The sequence below is a fragment of the Procambarus clarkii genome, chromosome 52 (genome assembly GCF_040958095.1).
Source record: "Procambarus clarkii isolate CNS0578487 chromosome 52, FALCON_Pclarkii_2.0, whole genome shotgun sequence".
NCBI lineage: Eukaryota > Metazoa > Arthropoda > Malacostraca > Decapoda > Cambaridae > Procambarus > Procambarus clarkii.
Genome location: NC_091201.1, coordinates 34,257,949 through 34,276,440, shown reverse-complemented (window position 1 = coordinate 34,276,440; position 18,492 = coordinate 34,257,949). Strand labels below are relative to the sequence as shown.

Sequence of the window (18,492 nt, the reverse complement as noted above, 5' to 3'; positions counted from 1 at the left end):
ATCCTGGTATTTTCTTATCAGCATTTCTTATTCTTGTTAAAACAGTTTTAGAGGTTTTTCGCCAATAACTGACGCTGCAGATTTCTCAAAGATCCGCCCCTATCATAACAATTCTTAGACTCTCATCGTAAAAAGATTCAAATCTGCCAATATATATGTCCTTCTCTCTGCATGAAGACTCTATAGACGCCAGTAAAGCCATTAGACTACTAAACCTATGCTCTTTTGTTTTCACCGGGGCAGTAGGTGACGGGTGTTGTGGCGTCTATAGCGGTAGTCCGCGGAGTCACTAGTAGGGGTTGCCTGGGGGGTTAGTGGACTCTGCTCCGTGTGATCTGCAGTGGAAACTATGGAATATACTTGAAAATCGCACGTTATTGGAAGAGCAATGGGGTGAGTTTCTTGGCGAGTTGTCCCAGTAACTCGAGATTGTGCCTCGGTGATAAGGAGGAAGGGAAATTAGAATATTTAGGGAAGATATCGATTTAGAACGGGGCAGTTGAGCCCAGCTGTAGTTGTCGGCTGTGGTGGATGGGTCGGCCCCTCCTCCTCCCTGCGTTTTCCCACACATAATTATGCCGTTTTAAGGATTTATTTTGAGTCGATCTTTAATGTATAGGTGGTTACCGTGGAGGTAGCACCATGGCGGTGGTGTGAGGGGCGTGAGGAGAGGTGGTGAGTATGGTGAGCAGGAAGAGAAGACTTCCTGTGGTGATGGTGCGGGAAGTGGGGGAAATATTGGTGTGTGGTGTGATGTTGCCGTCGCCGCTCCTGCTGCATGTCCTAGTTACTGCTCCTCTCACCTTCCTTCCCTCCCTACACTTGCCATTTGTGGGAGAGGGAGAGGGAGGGAGGGAAGGAGAGGTAGGGTTAATGTCTTGCGGTGTCCAGCACTGCTGGTCTCCGTATCTGGGAGTCATCCTTAGAGCAGGGAAGAAGCCATTCATTCACTAGCCCAGCCTGCACTCTTAGTACTGGCTGCTGCTTCACTCTGCATCATTCACTAGTCCAGCCTGCACTCTTAGTACTGGCTGCTTCTTCACTCACTCTGCATCATTCACTAGTCCAGCCTGCACTCTTAGTACTGGCTGCTGCTTCACTCACTCTGCATCATTCACTAGTCCAGCCTGCACTCTTAGTACTGGCTGCTTCTTCACTCACTCTGCATCATTCACTAGTCCAGCCTGCACTCTTAGTACTGGCTGCTGCTTCACTCACTCTGCATCATTCACTAGTCCAGCCTGCACTCTTAGTACTGGCTGCTTCTTCACTCACTCTGCATCATTCACTAGTCCAGCCTGCACTCTTAGTACTGGCTGCTTCTTCACTCACTCTGCATCATTCACTAGTCCAGCCTGCACTCTTAGTACTGGCTGCTGCTTCACTCACTCTGCATCATTCACTAGTCCAGCCTGCACTCTTAGTACTGGCTGCTTCTTCACTCACTCTGCATCATTCACTAGTCAGCCTGCACTCTTAGTATTGGCTGGTTCTTCACTCACTCTGCATCGTTCACTAGTCCAGCCTGCACTCTTAGTACTGGCTGCTGCTTCACTCACTCTGCATCATTCACTAGTCAGCCTGCACTCTTAGTACTGGCTGCTTCTTCACTCTGCATCATTCACTAGTCAGCCTGCACTCTTAGTACTGGCTGCTGCTTCACTCACTCTGCATCATTCACTAGTCAGCCTGCACTCTTAGTACTGGCTGCTTCTTCACTCACTCTGCATCATTCACTAGTCAGCCTGCACTCTTAGTACTGGCTGCTTCTTCACTCTGCATCATTCACTACACTGCTGCCAGTGCAGTAAATTTAGGCAGTTTTATCCTTCGAGTTGTTTTAGCTGCTCTGGTCTTCATTTGCCATTGAACTACATTTGTGGAAATGGTTGAAAATGTTATATTTTGTAATATTTGGTTATGTGAAGTAAGTAGGATGGTTTATGAATTGGGAAGGGTTTCATAAATATGGGTTCCTCTGATGCATAGAGTACCCCAGGTGCATAGAGTACCCCAGGTGCATAGAGTACCCCAGGTGCATAGAGTACCCCAGGTGCATAGAGTACCCCAGGTGCATAGAGTACCCCAGGTGCACAGAGTACCCCAGGTGCACAGAGTACCCCAGGTGCACAGAGTACCCCAGGTGCACAGAGTACCCCAGGTGCACAGAGTACCCCAGGTGCACAGAGTACCCCAGGTGCACCGAGTACCCCAGGTGCACCGAGTACCCCAGGTGCACCGAGTACCCCAGGTGCACCGAGTACCCCAGGTGCACCGAGTACCCCAGGTGCACCGAGTACCCCAGGTGCACCGAGTACCCCAGGTGCACCGAGTACCCCAGGTGCACCGAGTACCCCAGGTGCACCGAGTACCCCAGGTGCACCGAGTACCCCAGGTGCACCGAGTACCCCAGGTGCACCGAGTACCCCAGGTGCACCGAGTACCCCAGGTGCACCGAGTACCCCAGGTGCACCGAGTACCCCAGGTGCACCGAGTACCCCAGGGGCACAGAGTACCCCAGGTGTATACATTACTCCAGATGCATACAGTACCCCAGATCCATTCAGTACCCCCCCAGATCCATTCAGTACCCCCCAGATCCATACAGTACCCCCCAGATCCATACAGTACCCCCCAGATCCATACAGTACCCCCCAGATCCATACAGTACCCCCCAGATCCATACAGTACCCCCCAGATCCATACAGTACCCCCAGATCCATACAGTACCCCAGATCCATGCAGTACCCCAGATCCATACAGTACCCCTAATTTATACATTATTCCTAATTCATCACAAGTCAAGATTGGCCTCGGACCGGGCTAGGGAGGAGAAGAACTCACAGAACCCCATCGTCCAGGTATCATACAGTACTCCTAATACCCCTAAAGTACCAATACCTACCAAAGTACCCCTAATTCATACAGTACTTCTAATTCATACAGTACCCCTAATTCACACAGTACCCCTAATTCACATAGTACCCCTAATTCATACAGTACCCCCTAATTCATAGAGTACCCCCTAATTCATTCAGTACCCCCTAATTCATTCAGTACCCCCTAATTCATACGGAACCCCTAATTAATTCAGTACCCCTAATTCACACAGTACCCCCTAATTCACACAGTACCCCCTAATTCACACAGTACCCCCTAATTCACACAGTACCTCTAATTCACACAGTACCTCTAATTCACACAATATCCCTAATTCACACACTACCCCTAATTCACACACTACCCCTAATTCACACAGTACCCCCTAATTCACACAGTACCCCTGATTCATACACTTCCCCCTGATGCCTGCACAACCCCTCCCCCCCTGATGCCTGCACCCCTCCCCCCCTTGATGCCTGCACCCCTCCCCCCCTTGATGCCTGCACCCCTCCCCCCCTTGATGCCTGCACCCCCCCCCCTTGATGCCTGCACCCCCCCCCTTGATGCCTGCACCCCCCCCCCTTGATGCCTGCACCCCCCCCCTTGATGCCTGCACCCCCCCCTTGATGCCTGCACCCCCCCCTTGATGCCTGCACCCCCCCCTTGATGCCTGCACCCCCCCCTTGATGCCTGCACCCCCCCCTTGATGCCTGCACCCCCCCCCTTGATGCCTGCACCCCCCCCTTGATGCCTGCACCCCCCCCTTGATGCCTGCACCCCCCCCTTGATGCCTGCACCCCCCCCTTGATGCCTGCACCCCCCCCTTGATGCCTGCACCCCCCCCTTGATGCCTGCACCCCCCCTTGATGCCTGCACCCCCCCCTTGATGCCTGCACCCCCCCCTTGATGCCTGCACCCCCCCTTGATGCCTGCACCCCCCCTTGATGCCTGCACCCCCCCCTTGATGCCTGCACCCCCCCCTTGATGCCTGCACCCCCCCCTTGATGCCTGCACCCTCCCCTTAATGCCTGCACCCCCCCTTGATGCCTGCACCCCCCCCCCTTGATGCCTGCACCCCCCCCCCTTTGATGCCTGCACCCCCCCTTTGATGCCTGCACCCCCCCTTTGATGCCTGCACCCCCCCTTGATGCCTGCACCCCCCCTTGATGCCTGCACCCCCCCCTTGATGCCTGCACCCCCCCCTTGATGCCTGCACCCCCCCCTTGATGCCTGCACCCCCCCCTTGATGCCTGCACCCCCCCCCTTGATGCCTGCACCCCCCCCTTGATGCCTGCACCCCCCCCCCCTTGATGCCTGCACCCCCCCCTTGATGCCTGCACCCCCCCCCTTGATGCCTGCACCCCCCCCTTGATGCCTGCACCCCCCCCTTGATGCCTGCACCCCCCCTTGATGCCTGCACCCCCCCCTTGATGCCTGCACCCCCCCCTTGATGCCTGCACCCCCCCCTTGATGCCTGCACCCCCCCCTTGATGCCTGCACCCCCCCTTGATGCCTGCACCCCCCCCCTTGATGCCTGCACCCCCCCCCTTGATGCCTGCACCCCCCCCTTGATGCCTGCACCCCCCCCTTGATGCCTGCACCCCCCCCTTGATGCCTGCACCCCCCCCCACTTGATGCCTGCACCCCCCCCCACTTGATGCCTGCACCCCCCCCCTTGATGCCTGCACCCCCCCCTTGATGCCTGCACCCCCCCTTGATGCCTGCACCCACCCCCTTGATGCCTGCACCCCCCCCTTGATGCCTGCACCCCCCCCCCTTGATGCCTGCACCCCCCCCTTGATGCCTGCACCCCCCCCCTTGATGCCTGCACCCCCCCCCCTTGAATGCCTGCACCCCCCCCCCTTGATGCCTGCACCCCCCCCCCCTTGATGCCTGCACCCCCCCCCCTTGATGCCTGCACCCCCCCCCCTTGATGCCTGCACCCCCCCCCCTTGATGCCTGCACCCCCCCCCCTTGATGCCTGCACCCCCCCCCCCCCCCTTGATGCCTGCACCCCCCCCCCTTGATGCCTGCACCCCCCCCTTGATGCCTGCACCCCCCCTTGATGCCTGCACACCCCCCCTTGATGCCTGCACACCCCCCCTTGATGCCTGCACACCCCCCTTGATGCCTGCACACCCCCCCCCTTGATGCCTGCACCCCCCCCCTTGATGCCTGCACCCCCCCCTTGATGCCTGCACACCTCCCCCCTTGATGCCTGCACACCCCCCCCCCCTTGATGCCTGCACTCCCCCCCCCTTGATGCCTGCACACCCCCCCCCCCCCTTGATGCCTGCACTCCCCCCCCCTTGATGCCTGCACACCCCCCCCCCTTGATGCCTGCACACCCCTTGATGCCTGCACCCCCCCTTGATGCCTGCACCCCCCCTTGATGCCTGCACCCCCCCCCTTGATGCCTGCACCCCCCCCTTGATGCCTGCACCCCCCCCTTGATGCCTGCACCCCCCCCCTTGATGCCTGCACCCCCCCCCCCTTGATGCCTGCACCCCCCCCTTGATGCCTGCACCCCCCCCCTTGATGCCTGCACACCCCCCCTTGATGCCTGCACCCCCCCCCCTTGATGCCTGCACCCCCCCCCCTTGATGCCTGCACCCCCCCCCTTGATGCCTGCACCCCCCCTTGATGCCTGCACCCCCCCTTGATGCCTGCACCCCCCCCTTGATGCCTGCACCCCCCCCTTGATGCCTGCACCCCCCCCCTTGATGCCTGCACCCCCCCCCTTGATGCCTGCACCCCCCCCCCTTGATGCCTGCACCCCCCCCCCTTGATGCCTGCACCCCCCCCCCTTGATGCCTGCACCCCCCCCTTGATGCCTGCACCCCCCCTTGATGCCTGCACCCCCCCCTTGATGCCTGCACCCCCCCTTGATGCCTGCAACCCCCCTTGATGCCTGCACCCCCCCCCTTGATGCCTGCACCCCCCCCTTGATGCCTGCACCCCCCCCCTTGATGCCTGCACCCCCCCCTTGATGCCTGCACCCCCCTTGATGCCTGCACCCCCCCTTGATGCCTGCACCCGCCCCCTTGATGCCTGCACCCCCCCCTTGATGCCTGCACCCCCCCCCCCTTGATGCCTGCACCCCCCCCCTTGATGCCTGCACCCCCCCCCCCCTTGATGCCTGCACCCCCCTTGATGCCTGCACCCCCCTTGATGCCTGCACCCCCCCTTGATGCCTGCACCCGCCCCCTTGATGCCTGCACCCCCCCCCTTGATGCCTGCACCCCCCCTTGATGCCTGCACCCCCCCTTGATGCCTGCACCCCCCCTTGATGCCTGCACCCCCCCCTTGATGCCTGCACCCCCCCTTGATGCCTGCACCCCCCCCTTGATGCCTGCACCCCCCCCTTGATGCCTGCACCCCCCCCCATGCCTGCACCCCCCCCCCCCGATCCCCCGATGCCTGCACCCCTCCCCCGCGATGCCTGCACCACCACCCCCGATGCCTGCACCCCTCCCCACTGATGCCTGCACCCCTCCCCACTGATGCCTGCACTCCTCCCCCCCCCCCGATGCCTGCACTACTCCCCCCCCCGATGCCTGCACTCCTCCCCCCCCCCTGATGCCTGCACTCCCCCCCCCCCCGATGCCTGCACTCCTCCCCCCCCCCCCCCCCGATGCCTGCACTCCTCCCCCCCCCCGATGCCTGCACTCCTCCCCCCCCATTCCTGCACTCCTCCCCCCCCCGATGCCTGCACCCCTCCTCCCCCCCCCCAATGCCTGCACCCCTCCTCCCCCCTCCAATGCCTGCACCCCTCCTCCCCCCCAATGCCTGCACCCCTCCCCCCCCCCCGATGCTTGCACCCCCCCCCCGATGCCTGCACACCCCCCCCCCCGATGCCTGCACCCCCCCCCCCGATGCCTGCACCCCCCCCCCCCCCCCGATGCCTGCACACCCCCCCGATGCCTGCACCCCCCACCGATGCCTGCACGACCCCTCTCCCAATGCCTACGCGACCCCCCCGATGCCTACATGCCCCACCAAATGTCTACATGATCCCCCCAATAAACGCAGTACCTCCCTGTGCATGCAAGACCCCCCTCCATGCCTACACGACCTCCCCCCTCCATGCCTACACGACCTCCCCCTCTCCATGCCTACACGACCTCCCCCTCTCCATGCCTACACGACCTCCCCCTCTCCATGCCTACACGACCTCCCCCTCTCCATGCCTACACGACCTCCCCCCCTCCATGCCTACACGACCCCCCCCCTCCCATGCCTACACGACTTCCCCCCCCCTCCCATGCCTACACGACTTCCCCCCCTCCCATGCCTACACGACTTCCCCCCCTCCCATGCCTACACGACTTCCCCCCCCCCCTCCCATGCCTACACGACTTCCCCCCCCCTCCCATGCCTACACGACTTCCCCCCCCTCCCATGCCTACACGACTTCCCCCCCCCCCTCCCATGCCTACACGACCTCCCCCCCTCCCATGCCTACACGACCTCCCCCCCTCCCAGGCCTACTCGACCTCCCCCCCAGGCCTACTCGACCTCCCCCCCTCCCATGCCTACACGACCTCCCCCCCCCTCCCATGCCTACACGACCTCCCCCCCTCCCATGCCTACACGACCTCCCCCCCCCTCCCATGCCTACACGACCTCCCCCCCTCCCATGCCTACACGACCTCCCCCCTCCCATGCCTACACGACCTCCCCCCCTCCCATGCCTACACGACCTCCCCCCCCTCCCATGCCTACACGACCTCCCCCCCCTCCCATGCCTACACGACCTCCCCCCCTCCCATGCCTACACGACCTCCCCCCCTCCCATGCCTACACGACCTCCCCCCCTCCCATGCCTACACGACCCCCCAATAAGTGCAGTACCCCCCTGTGCACTGTGAAAGGAGGTCAACAGCAACAAAGCTGTTTATGAACCTTAGTCCTGACTTTGTTACTGTTGTTGACTCTTCCCTTTTACAGTACAGTACATACTCGAATGCTCTAACCTTCCTAGCAAGCATGACTTGACATAAGTCTGCCCCCTTTTTCTTTCTCTTATTTCTACCTATATTCTTCCTTCACCCCATTATTACATCCATTCGTACCTTCCTGTTCTTACGTTTCGCCTTACTCTTACTTTCTTGGAATTACCCTCTTCTCATACCTGCTCCTCACCTCACTCTTGTCTTACTTAGTGCCCGTGCCTCCCTCGCTCCCATCACAATAGACTTAATAATGGTACAGGAAGGACCCAAACATCGTTGTCTCTTCATCTTCTGCATGAAATGCTATGCGTGTTAGTGGCTTTGCAAGAATGAAAAAATACCAATCTTATGTAAATTCACCAACACATTGTACCTTTTTGTGAATATTATCTTCTGGTATATGGTTTGGTCATCAATCTACATGTGTACAGGAAAAATCAATGCTTTTATTATGAATTGGTAGATTTGTATTCAAAGTACAGTATGAGATTTTTTTGTGTGTGTTTTGTTCACATTTGATTAGAAGTTGTACTTTTGAAAGGAAGCTTGTACCGTACTTAGATTTATCAAGGTTTCCTTTGGTCAACTACAGGCCTTTTCCAGGATGCAACCCACAACAGTTGCCTAACTCCTGGGTATTTATTTACTGTTTACCTATAGAAGGTCTCTGGAGTTCTACTCCGTGAGCCCAGCCGACTTGGGATAAGTGTACTAGCATCTTAGTACTGTACAGTATTACTGTATACTAATCATTTTTCTTTGTGTGCATACTTTGGCTACATTATCATTATGCAACTTGCCACTTTCTTGGGGGGTCGAGGTATCGGCCTGGAAAGTACAGTACAGTACTGTACTGTAATACAGTAAAATTTATGGCCAGGTTTAAAAAAGTTTATATGGCTAGTTTTAATTTTGAGTGATGTTTCACAGTCGATCTGAAAATTGACCATATCTAATTAAGCATTGGTTTTATAGGATTAATAAAAAAATATTTAAAAACTAAGATTTGTCAAATTATACCTTGTCTCCAGGAATGAGTCTACATCTGGAAAATATTAGAGGAATTAGTTCAAAATCTGTTCTCCAAAATCATTCTGCAAGAGACCAGGAGGCATGATGGTATTCTAACTGGATCCCACACAAAAGGGTGCAATAATTACTCATTAGAGGCAATACTTTAAACATTCAGCTCCCAAGGTTTTTCAACACCTTGTCTCTAAATACAAGGGGCATAACTAGTCATACTCATTCAGAAGGGAATTTGATAAAGCTCTGTAAAGGGTACTGAATCAACTTGGCTGTATTCCTATGTCAGACTGTCATGTGTCCAACAGCCTGATCAACCCGTCTCAACCAGGAGACCTAGTCCAAGACCCTGCTGCAGGAACATTGGTCCTTGGAATGGCCTCAAGGTGGGAAAATCACGGGGCCTGTTTTGGAAGGAATTGTAAGGCACAGAAATTGTAAAATTGTTCATTTTAGAATTGGCGAGTTTCTGCAAGTTTTATTCACTGAAGGCTTGAATTTGGCTCTGTTGAAATTCCATAAAGAATATTGAGAATGGTTTTGAAGCCATATCCTCTTTATTAATAATTGTAATGGGTTCTAATGATATTTCACAATCTTGAGCCAGGATTTTAAATATGGGAAAGTAGTTTGGCCTGGTATAGTTATACCATTGTGGGGTAATGACCCTACATATACAAATTAGATTTAAGAGCTGGAGCATTGGATTGGGTCTTGATAGTAAAGTGTGTCCCAGAAAGAAGGATGCCTGAGAGCTGGGTGGACAGCTCTTCAGATTCGTAGTCCTGAGGTTCCAGGTTCGATCCCCGGTGGAGGTGGAGACAGATGGGCAAAATATTTCTTTTACCCTGATGCCCCTGTTACCTAGCAGTAAATAGGTACCTGGGAGTTACAGCTGCTACAGGCTGCTTCCTGGGGGGGGGGTGAAGGCCTGGTCGAGGACTGGGCCGTGGGGACACTAGGCCCCGAAATCATCTCAAGATAACTCAAGAATTAGTTATGTTTCTATGAATTCGGACAAATCTATTAAAAAACTTCATAATTTCATGATTTTACCTAATTTTGATTCAAAACAGATATTTATATATCATTAGTCAAATTTTTATTTAAAACTTTCAACAGGTGCTCCATCTGTATCCCTGCATATTTCAAATCTAACCATTGCGAAACACATTTTAGACGTATCAAATTCTTTTAAGTTTATTCACAAGTTCACGAATTACTTTGCTTGTAGGACCAATTCTGTGAAATTTCCTTGTAAATCTTTCTCATATTTCATTGTAACGCAATCCTTTGATACCAGATATCAAAACAAAGGTGTGGTCTTGTGTACTCATTATTAGGGTTAGGGTTCTGAAAACAAATTAAATAATTATGATGTTTTTACATTTATAACACACATTAAACATGAAAAACATCAATAAGCATGAGTTTTAACAAATTTCATCTGATTTCATAGAAATAGCTAATTCTGGGACAACATTACAGTTAGGTTTGTTCTTAACCTAATCTGGAATCCTGGGTTCGAATTTTGGGCAGGAGAGAAATGGTTGAATATATTTCCTATCATCTAATGCCTCTGTTCACCTATGAATAAAAAGGTATTCAAGAGTTAGTCAACTGTTGTGGGATTGAATCCCAGGGAGGGTCAGCCGTTTGGCATTTGGGGGCAGGGGGGGGGACTTTGATATAAAGCTAACAAATATATACTGTACTGTATATACACAGGCTGCCTATCCCCAACAAAACTAATTATGAATTGTTAACCAGATGAGGTGAAATCTTTTACAGAAATCTTTTACAATCTTTTCTCCTTGTAGATATCCATCATGACAGATTTAAATTAAAATTTTGCCCAGTAAAATGGGCCCATAGAGCATGGGGAAAAATTAGGGTCTGAATGTGACAACATTGCTTGTATTGTATTTTTAACTTTACCATTTATGTAGATAGGTGCATCATTAAGAGAGATGCTTCTGCAGGAAACCCTTTAGGCATGCAGTAGTTTCAAAAAATACTTTTTTTTTTAGTTTGAAATAAAAAATTAAACAATTGTGCAATAAATTGCCTAAAAATATGGGAAGTACAGCACTGTATTTTATAGAATTCAGAAAATCTGGATTGCCTGTATTGTACAGTATTTGCAGATCTGAAGTGGGCCTGGTTGAAAATACTGTACAATAATTCAGATTTTGGAGATTCTTAGAAATTTAATATTTTTTTAATATATCCTTTTGTGGTTATGCTTATTGGTTGTATTTATAGTCTTGGAAATAAGTATGATGTGGCATTGAATTATTTGGACAGTACTGTATTGTCTATTAGAAAATATACTTTTTTTTTTTTTTTTTTTTAAGTCCAATCATGTTAAAATAGACGCTTGTTTTATCATCTCCACTCATTAGTTAAAACTTTCAAAGCACTGTCACGACTACTTCTAATCTTTTCACCATATAATATAATCCCTCATTTTCTTTTTTATTTCACTTTTTTCCACCTAATTTTACCCCTCTTTTGCCTCTCACAAAACTTAAACTACTCAAAGCATTTGCATTATGTTAACCAATATACTGTACTGTGCTTCTTTAGCAAATACATAGCTAATTAAACTATTTGTACATTTTTCATGTACCATGTACAGTATTTCTTTTTGTTCATTGTTACAGTAAGTCATAACGGCTTCCCTGCTTGATACCTGCTTGATGGGTTCTTCTGCTTCTCAAGCCCGGCCCGAGGCCAGACTTGACCTGGCCCAAGGCCAGGCCTGTGTAGTATTAATTTTTCCTTGTTCAACCATTACCACCCAGTGTCATTCTCAGGATTTTTTCACTGTCATTCAGATCACTCTGTACAATTACGGTATTTTAGAATAAAAACCAACACTTGTGTATTTTATCTAAAGATTTACACCATGTGTCTCACTCTTCTGAGTGCTTTATCAAGGTCTGAGTATATGGTTAGGATGAGAATTGCATCTCAACAGTGAATTAAATTAATCAAGCAGGTATTAAGCCAATGAGATGCAAGTCTTGTTCTAACCATACACTCAGTCCTTGATAAAGCACTCAGAAGATACACACACTTGGTGTAAATCTTTACATAAAATTCACAAATACAAAAGTGTGGGTTTTTCTAGCATGTTATTATGTCTCCTTTTCTCGTATGTTATTATTTATGTCTAGGTGTACTCCTTCCTTTATTCCTTTTCTCATTTTTCTTCTTATTCTTATACAATTTTCTTCGTTACATTCTTTGTTGCCATTTTCTTGTATCTTTCTTGCATAAACCTAACACTGAACTTTCTTCACTTCCAACTACTGTACTACTGTTTTCAATTTATTCCTCTTGCATTCTACAAAGCCATATGAACCTGTGTTTGCTTTCTGGGACCTGGCAGATGTGGACCAAAGATCTGAGGCTATTTTGTACTTTCAATGGGGAGAAACATTGATAAGATGACAGCCATCCCATTCTCTCCCCACTATGATATATGTAATGACAGCCATCCCCTTCTCTCCCCACTATGCTATATGCAATGCAGGGGTTGTGAGGTTAACTTTTGAGGTCACCAAGTTGCAATGGCATCCATATAATGTAGGGCACGGGCAGGTGATTGCCCCATATCAACTATGATCGCATAGTTAGTATTTATTTGTTAGCCTGTTTTGTACAGGTAAAAATTCTTCCTAAAGTACTGTATAGAGTTGTAACTTTAGTAAGATAAGGTATTTACAATTGTATTTATAATTAATGAGAGATATTTATGTATTTCAGAGGTGGTTCACCACAGCCCAGCTCTACCTTGGGAAAACTGTGTTTATATCTCAACATCAGCTCTCCAATGGGGACCTCGTGATTCATTGGAACCTCAGCCGTTGCCCCTAAGAGCAGTGTTACTTGATGTGCCTTCTTGATCAATTCAATTTGCTCATTAAATGAAAAGGTTAAATTATTTTACACAGTTATGTGTATGGGTCAATCAGCCTAACAAAGGCAAAAAAATAAATTAATGGGACAGTGTTGCCTATCAACATGATTGATATGCACATGGTGCTTAATGAATAAGGATATGAAAATTACAATTACTCTGTATGATGAAGATTGCTTGATTATAGTAAAAGCATCTAACCCTGTGCGGCTCGATGGCGCCTTAAGTGAAATTTCGTTCTTCCGTATTTGCGTGTTAAGATAAGACAATATTAATTAAGAAGAGACAACCCCCATGCCAATGATGGGTGACGGGCAAGATGTCGTCGAAGTAGGAGGAGGAGGAGGAGAGGGGGGCACTGTTGACATCCAAGATGCCAACCAAGCAATACAGCGGCTTCAGGAGTTGGAAAAGCTCTTCCTATCTGGGCCAGCAGAAACAAGTGGCCAGAGTTACTCTGTTGAAACGCTCTTAGATGTGCTCGTGGTTCTCTTTGACGAGTGCACAAACTCTTCACTGCGTCGTGAGAAGACTGTGTCAGATTTCATAGAATATGGTGAGTAACTTTATTTTGTTCACATTACAGTGCTCTGAACCAGAGAATACATTATTTTCGAATTGGTTTAGGTTTGTGTACAATATTCTATTTCTCCCTTTGCTGTATGTAAATGTAGTGTCATCTATAAATTCTATTTAATGCCTGTGTCCCTTGCCAAGCTGCAGTAGATACTTCAAGACCAACGCCTTTTCAACCTTCACCAATACCTGTTTAAAGATGAAGATAATCTATTTTTCCTGTGAAAAGACAACACTTGTTCCAATAACACAATATGCTTGTTCCAGAAAACCCCAAGCACTGTACTGTAGTTCCAGGATGAAGGCTACTCTTATGATTTTTCCATCTTGCCTATACAATATGGTTCTGCAATCTGCCATAGAAAGTTTTGAAGTGACCAGGGATTTTTATATACATTACCTTATTGTACAATTCTCTACCACTGTTGGCAAAAGATATTATTTATTAATTTGAGGGACTTCTAATTCTCAGTTTGCTAATTTTAGTAGGCTAAACTGCATGGAAATTGTGCATGGCAATTTGTTTTTTATCTCTACTTCTTGTAGCCAACTAACCTAAGTCATACTTGGTACACCTCTAGTCATGACCAATTTCATCTGCATTGTAAATCTGGAAGAAATAGCACCTGTTGCCCCAATTAGTTCACCTAATTTCCTCCCGACTTGGTTAATATTCCTCCATCTGGGCTTAGGTCATCTGTATCAGCTATCAATAGCCTTCAACTCTGTAATAACCAAATTGTTTACAAGCTTCTTGACTGTCATGTTATTCTGCTCTCTTTCCATTGCCATACGTGAAGTGTGTTATTGACTAAGCCTCATACAAAGTGCAGTATTCAAAGCCTGTTAAGTAGTCTTGTGTGTTTTCTTGTTCCTACTATTGCACTGCACACGCTGTCCACCAGCGCCTGACAGCTGGGTGGACAGCGCTTCGGATTCGTAGTTCTTAATTTCCGGGTTCGATCCCCGGTGGAGGCAGAGACAAATTTGCAACATGTTTCTTTCACCCTGATGCCCCTGTTACCTAACAGTAAATAGGTACCTGGGAGTTAGACAGCTGCTACGGGCTGCTTCCTGGGGGGGGGGGTTGTAACAAAAAGGAGGCCTGGTCAAGGACGCTAAAGCCCCGAAATCATCTCAAGATAACCTCAAGATTGACATGTTAGCAGCAATACCATCATAGCCTAGTCCATTGCCATGTTGATTAAGCTGCAGAATGGTCAGTTAAGTTTCATAGATTTGCTCTTTATTACATATTAGTAACTTTCTTGTTTTTCCACCTCCAACCTGACAAATACTCCTATTGGTAGATAGAATCCTTGCTCAAATGTGATAAAATTAAGTATAACAAAAAGGGAGGGGAGGGAGATGGGCAGAGCTCACAATTCTTGGGAGAAAGCTACATTTTATATTCCTGAAAAGGTAGTTCTTTAAAAGATGCTTGAAAAACATTAAGCAAATGGTTGCACAGGATTTAATTTGACACCGAATTATTTGAACACTTTTTGTTTGCATTTTACATTATCAAACTAATATGAAACTTTTAAATATATCTCTACAATTAGTTAATGAAACGTATTTTTTGTTTAGACAACACTGAAAAATCTGTATTTTTTCTCCACCTTATCTAACTTCACCCTCCACTTCTTCAGTCTTACACCAATAATTTTTCCACCACCAACTTTCTCCACCACCACCACTTTCTCCACCTTCACTTTGCCTCCAGTAGTGGACAGACAAATCTCTTATATTATGTCTACTCAGCCACCGGCTGAGCAGACAGAACACTGGGCGTGTGATCCTGTGGTGAATCCCGGGCGCCGGACGCCGGGAGAACTCGGCGTCCGGGTTTGATCCCGGACGCCGGTGAGAAACAATGGGCAGTTTCGTTTACCCTGATGCCCCTGTTACCTAGCAGTAAATAGGTACCTGGGAGTTAGTCAGCTGTCACGGGCTGCTTCCTGGGGGTGGAGGCCTGGTCGAGGACCGGGCCGCGGGGACACTAAAAGCCCTGAAATCATCTCAAGATAACCTCAAGATATGCCAAAACTAGAAGATAGAAGAAAAAGAGGTTACCACTTACAAAATACTAACAGGAATTTATCAAATTGACAAAGAGGAATTCCTGAACCCAGCAACTTCAAGATCAAGAGGAGACAGATTCAAGCTAAGAAAACGAAGGTGCCAAAAATATATTAGAAAGTTTTCGTTTGCAAACAGTAGTAGACGGTTGAAACAAGTTAGGTGAGGTGGTGGTGTAGGCCATGACTGTTGGTCGTTTCAAAGCATTATACGACAGAGTACTGAGAAGATGGGACACCACGAACGTAGCTCTTATCCTTTAACTACCTGTATACAGTACTTAAGTAATTATCATGTGGTGTAGGGTGGGCATAGCAGATGTGGCAGTAGATGGCATTGAGTAGCAAACTAATGCAGAAAATAATAAAGTAAAAAATATTTATAGTACTGTATGATAAAGCATTTGCCTGTGTTAATACTGAGCCCTGTGGTGAGAGGAATGAATAGGAAAAAGCCCTGGTGGTACAATTGGGTTCATTCTTTACTCATAATCAGGAATTCTGGGTTCAAATCCCTGGCGGGCCAGTATTGGTTGGGCATGTTTTCTCTCATCTAATGCCTCTGTTCACCTAGCAGTAAATAGGTACCCAGGAGTTAGGGGTACTAAGGGTCCACATAGTACTAGAGGTCCACAGTGACCACATGGTCACTGTCCATGTGGCCCGATCTCTGCCCAGGTCTTCTGGTTGCCCCTTTGATCAGCAAGGCTGTTGTTACTAGAAGCTTGCAGTCTGGCATAGGCATTACAACCAGTAATCAGTTTGTCAGGTACCCCTATGTAGGTGTGTTTTAAGTTCCATCTAGGACACAATTAGTGGTGTGTTGGTAATTTCCATTATTCTATTTAGAGGGAATGTTTGCAGATTAGAACTAATCCCTTCTACAGTATATTTTCCTGATTTGGAATATGATACATCTCTTGTATTCCAGGGAATACAGTTTTACTGTTTCTAAGCATTTCCAATAATTTAGGTATTTTATTTTTAAGATTTGGGCAATTGCCTAAAAGTTTTTAGTACCTTAGAGAATACTGTACAAGTACAGTACTGTATATATATTGAAAAGTATTACTGTATCATCAACTTGGCATTTATTGTTTATAAAGATTCTTGTTAGGCTATCCAGCAGTTCGAGCAATTACTTTGGCATATTATGCTCTTTAAATATAAAGTTTTAGGACATCACTCCAAGGGTCTTTTATGTTTTCCCTTGCTGTGGAACTGCTTGTATACCATACTGTATATGGTTCCAGATAGGCTATAATATTTGTGTTTTTGAATAGCACAATAACTGAAACATTTCACTACTGGACATTAAGAGTTCTATTGTTTTTGTTTTTACTATAAAACTTGGGTTACCTGATTTACCTGAGGGCCACTAACCCTAGTGGCCTCGATGAGGACAGGAAGCCGGTGGCTTGTCAAAGGTCCCCCCATTTGCCAAGGAGATTTTTTCTAGGGAAATCTTGAAGCTATGAGTATCCCAGATCCAGAACCCCAGGATCTTGTAGGGTTCCTGGTGTCAAATTTGAACCAAAACTTATTATTTATTAACAGTCCAATTACTCATACCTAACAATGCTGAATTTTGTTTCATGATACTGTCATAGAAATTGTCTAAAATAAATACTTGAGCCAAAGTTGATACATTGGTTACAAAATAAAGTTGAAAGAAAAGTAGGGAGGTGTGTGGCTGCAAGGGGCATAAGTGGACAAGGTAGCAAAGTCCCCTATGACCCCTTAGTCATAGGGGACTTATGAGAGAGAGAAGTAGGAGTGCAGTCTCAAGGGGCTGTGGGAGTTTAACTCGAGGGACATGGGTTGGGTGAGGGAGTGTGGCCACAGGGGGGCATAGGGTGGGGGAAGAGTGTGTGGCCAAAATGGAGCAATGGAGAGGGCATGATGATTGTAACAGATCACTTACAGTTTTTCCTTGTGCCAATATCCTGTGGATGACAGTTGTGGTCCCAGCTTCCATACCAGATAGTCTTTACCAGTACAACCTTTCATGGATCTGCAAAAAAACTTGAAACTAGGTTTCTAACAGGAGTTTTTCTGAGAAATTAGAATTTATTTGTAGAAATTAAAATTAAATAGAAATTAGATGATTAGATTGTCTAATATTGGTTTAATTGGGGTGATGTTACTTTTTTACAATTAGGCAAGTGCTGACAAATTCAATTTTTGTTCATTAATGTGTACAGATTAGGAAAGGTGTGAATTTGTTGATACACTTAACTGAGGATTTGGCACCAATGCATCGGGGCTGAAATGTCCCAGGTCGTAACTTCAGCGGCCCAAGACTCTTAGTCTGTCCCAGTTCCTTTTAAGAAGAGGGGTAACTTCTCTGTTGTTTTCTATTATTTATTAAGGTGACAACACACAAGACAAGGTAAGTTATTCTTATTACTGGTAGTGGCAGGACACTCGCCAAATGCCTCTCAAGTAATTTTGTTGGGGTTTGAACCCTGGCTGGGAAGGATTGACTGGGCACCAATTCTTTACTGTTTGCATCTGTTCACCTAACAGTAATTGACGACCTGACTGTAAACTGAGTGACGGGTCATGTTCCATGGAAAACAAGTAGGGTAAGGCATAACGTTAATATGGGAAAGTGAAGCTCTGTGCCTATACGCTGCCTGTTACCAGGAGTCTATAGTCGTCATCTACTGTATATGCCAGTAAAAAAAAGGCCTCATCCTGAAAACTTAGAGGATAAATTCAATTAAATGTACTGTATTACGTAATGAGAGCCATGTACTAAACCAAGGAAATATTTGTTAAAATGGTCGAGGAATGTATATTCTAGTTCCTGACAAATTTTGTGGTATTGTTCTATGCTCTGTAGCAAGGACAATAGATTTTTTACACTGATACCCATAGACTTGCAACTTTGCTCTACACCACACTCACATCCATTACACCTGACCTTGCCACACCCACCCACTACACCTGACCTTGCCACACCTGCCCACTACACCTGACCTTGCCACACCTGCCCACTACACCTGACCTTACCACACCTGCCCACTACACCTGACCT

General features: G+C 48.3%; 1 protein-coding gene across 6 annotated transcripts in view; it reads left to right on the top strand.

Moving 5' to 3' along the window:
• The first annotated feature begins 272 nt into the window (after window positions 1-272).
• gek (serine/threonine-protein kinase gek) overlaps window positions 273-18,492 on the top strand; it is a 494,332-nt gene continuing 476,112 nt past the window's right edge. For 3 of the 6 annotated variants that reach the window (XM_069304649.1, XM_069304648.1, XM_069304646.1), the window contains exons 1-2: window positions 273-393; window positions 12,639-13,348. In XM_069304649.1, coding sequence (XP_069160750.1) covers window positions 13,087-13,348 — 262 coding nt within the window. In that variant the 5' untranslated portion in view covers window positions 273-393; window positions 12,639-13,086. The remainder of the gene's footprint in view (window positions 394-12,638; window positions 13,349-18,492) is intronic. The other 3 variants (XM_069304647.1, XM_069304651.1, XM_069304650.1) reach the window with 1 other exon arrangement.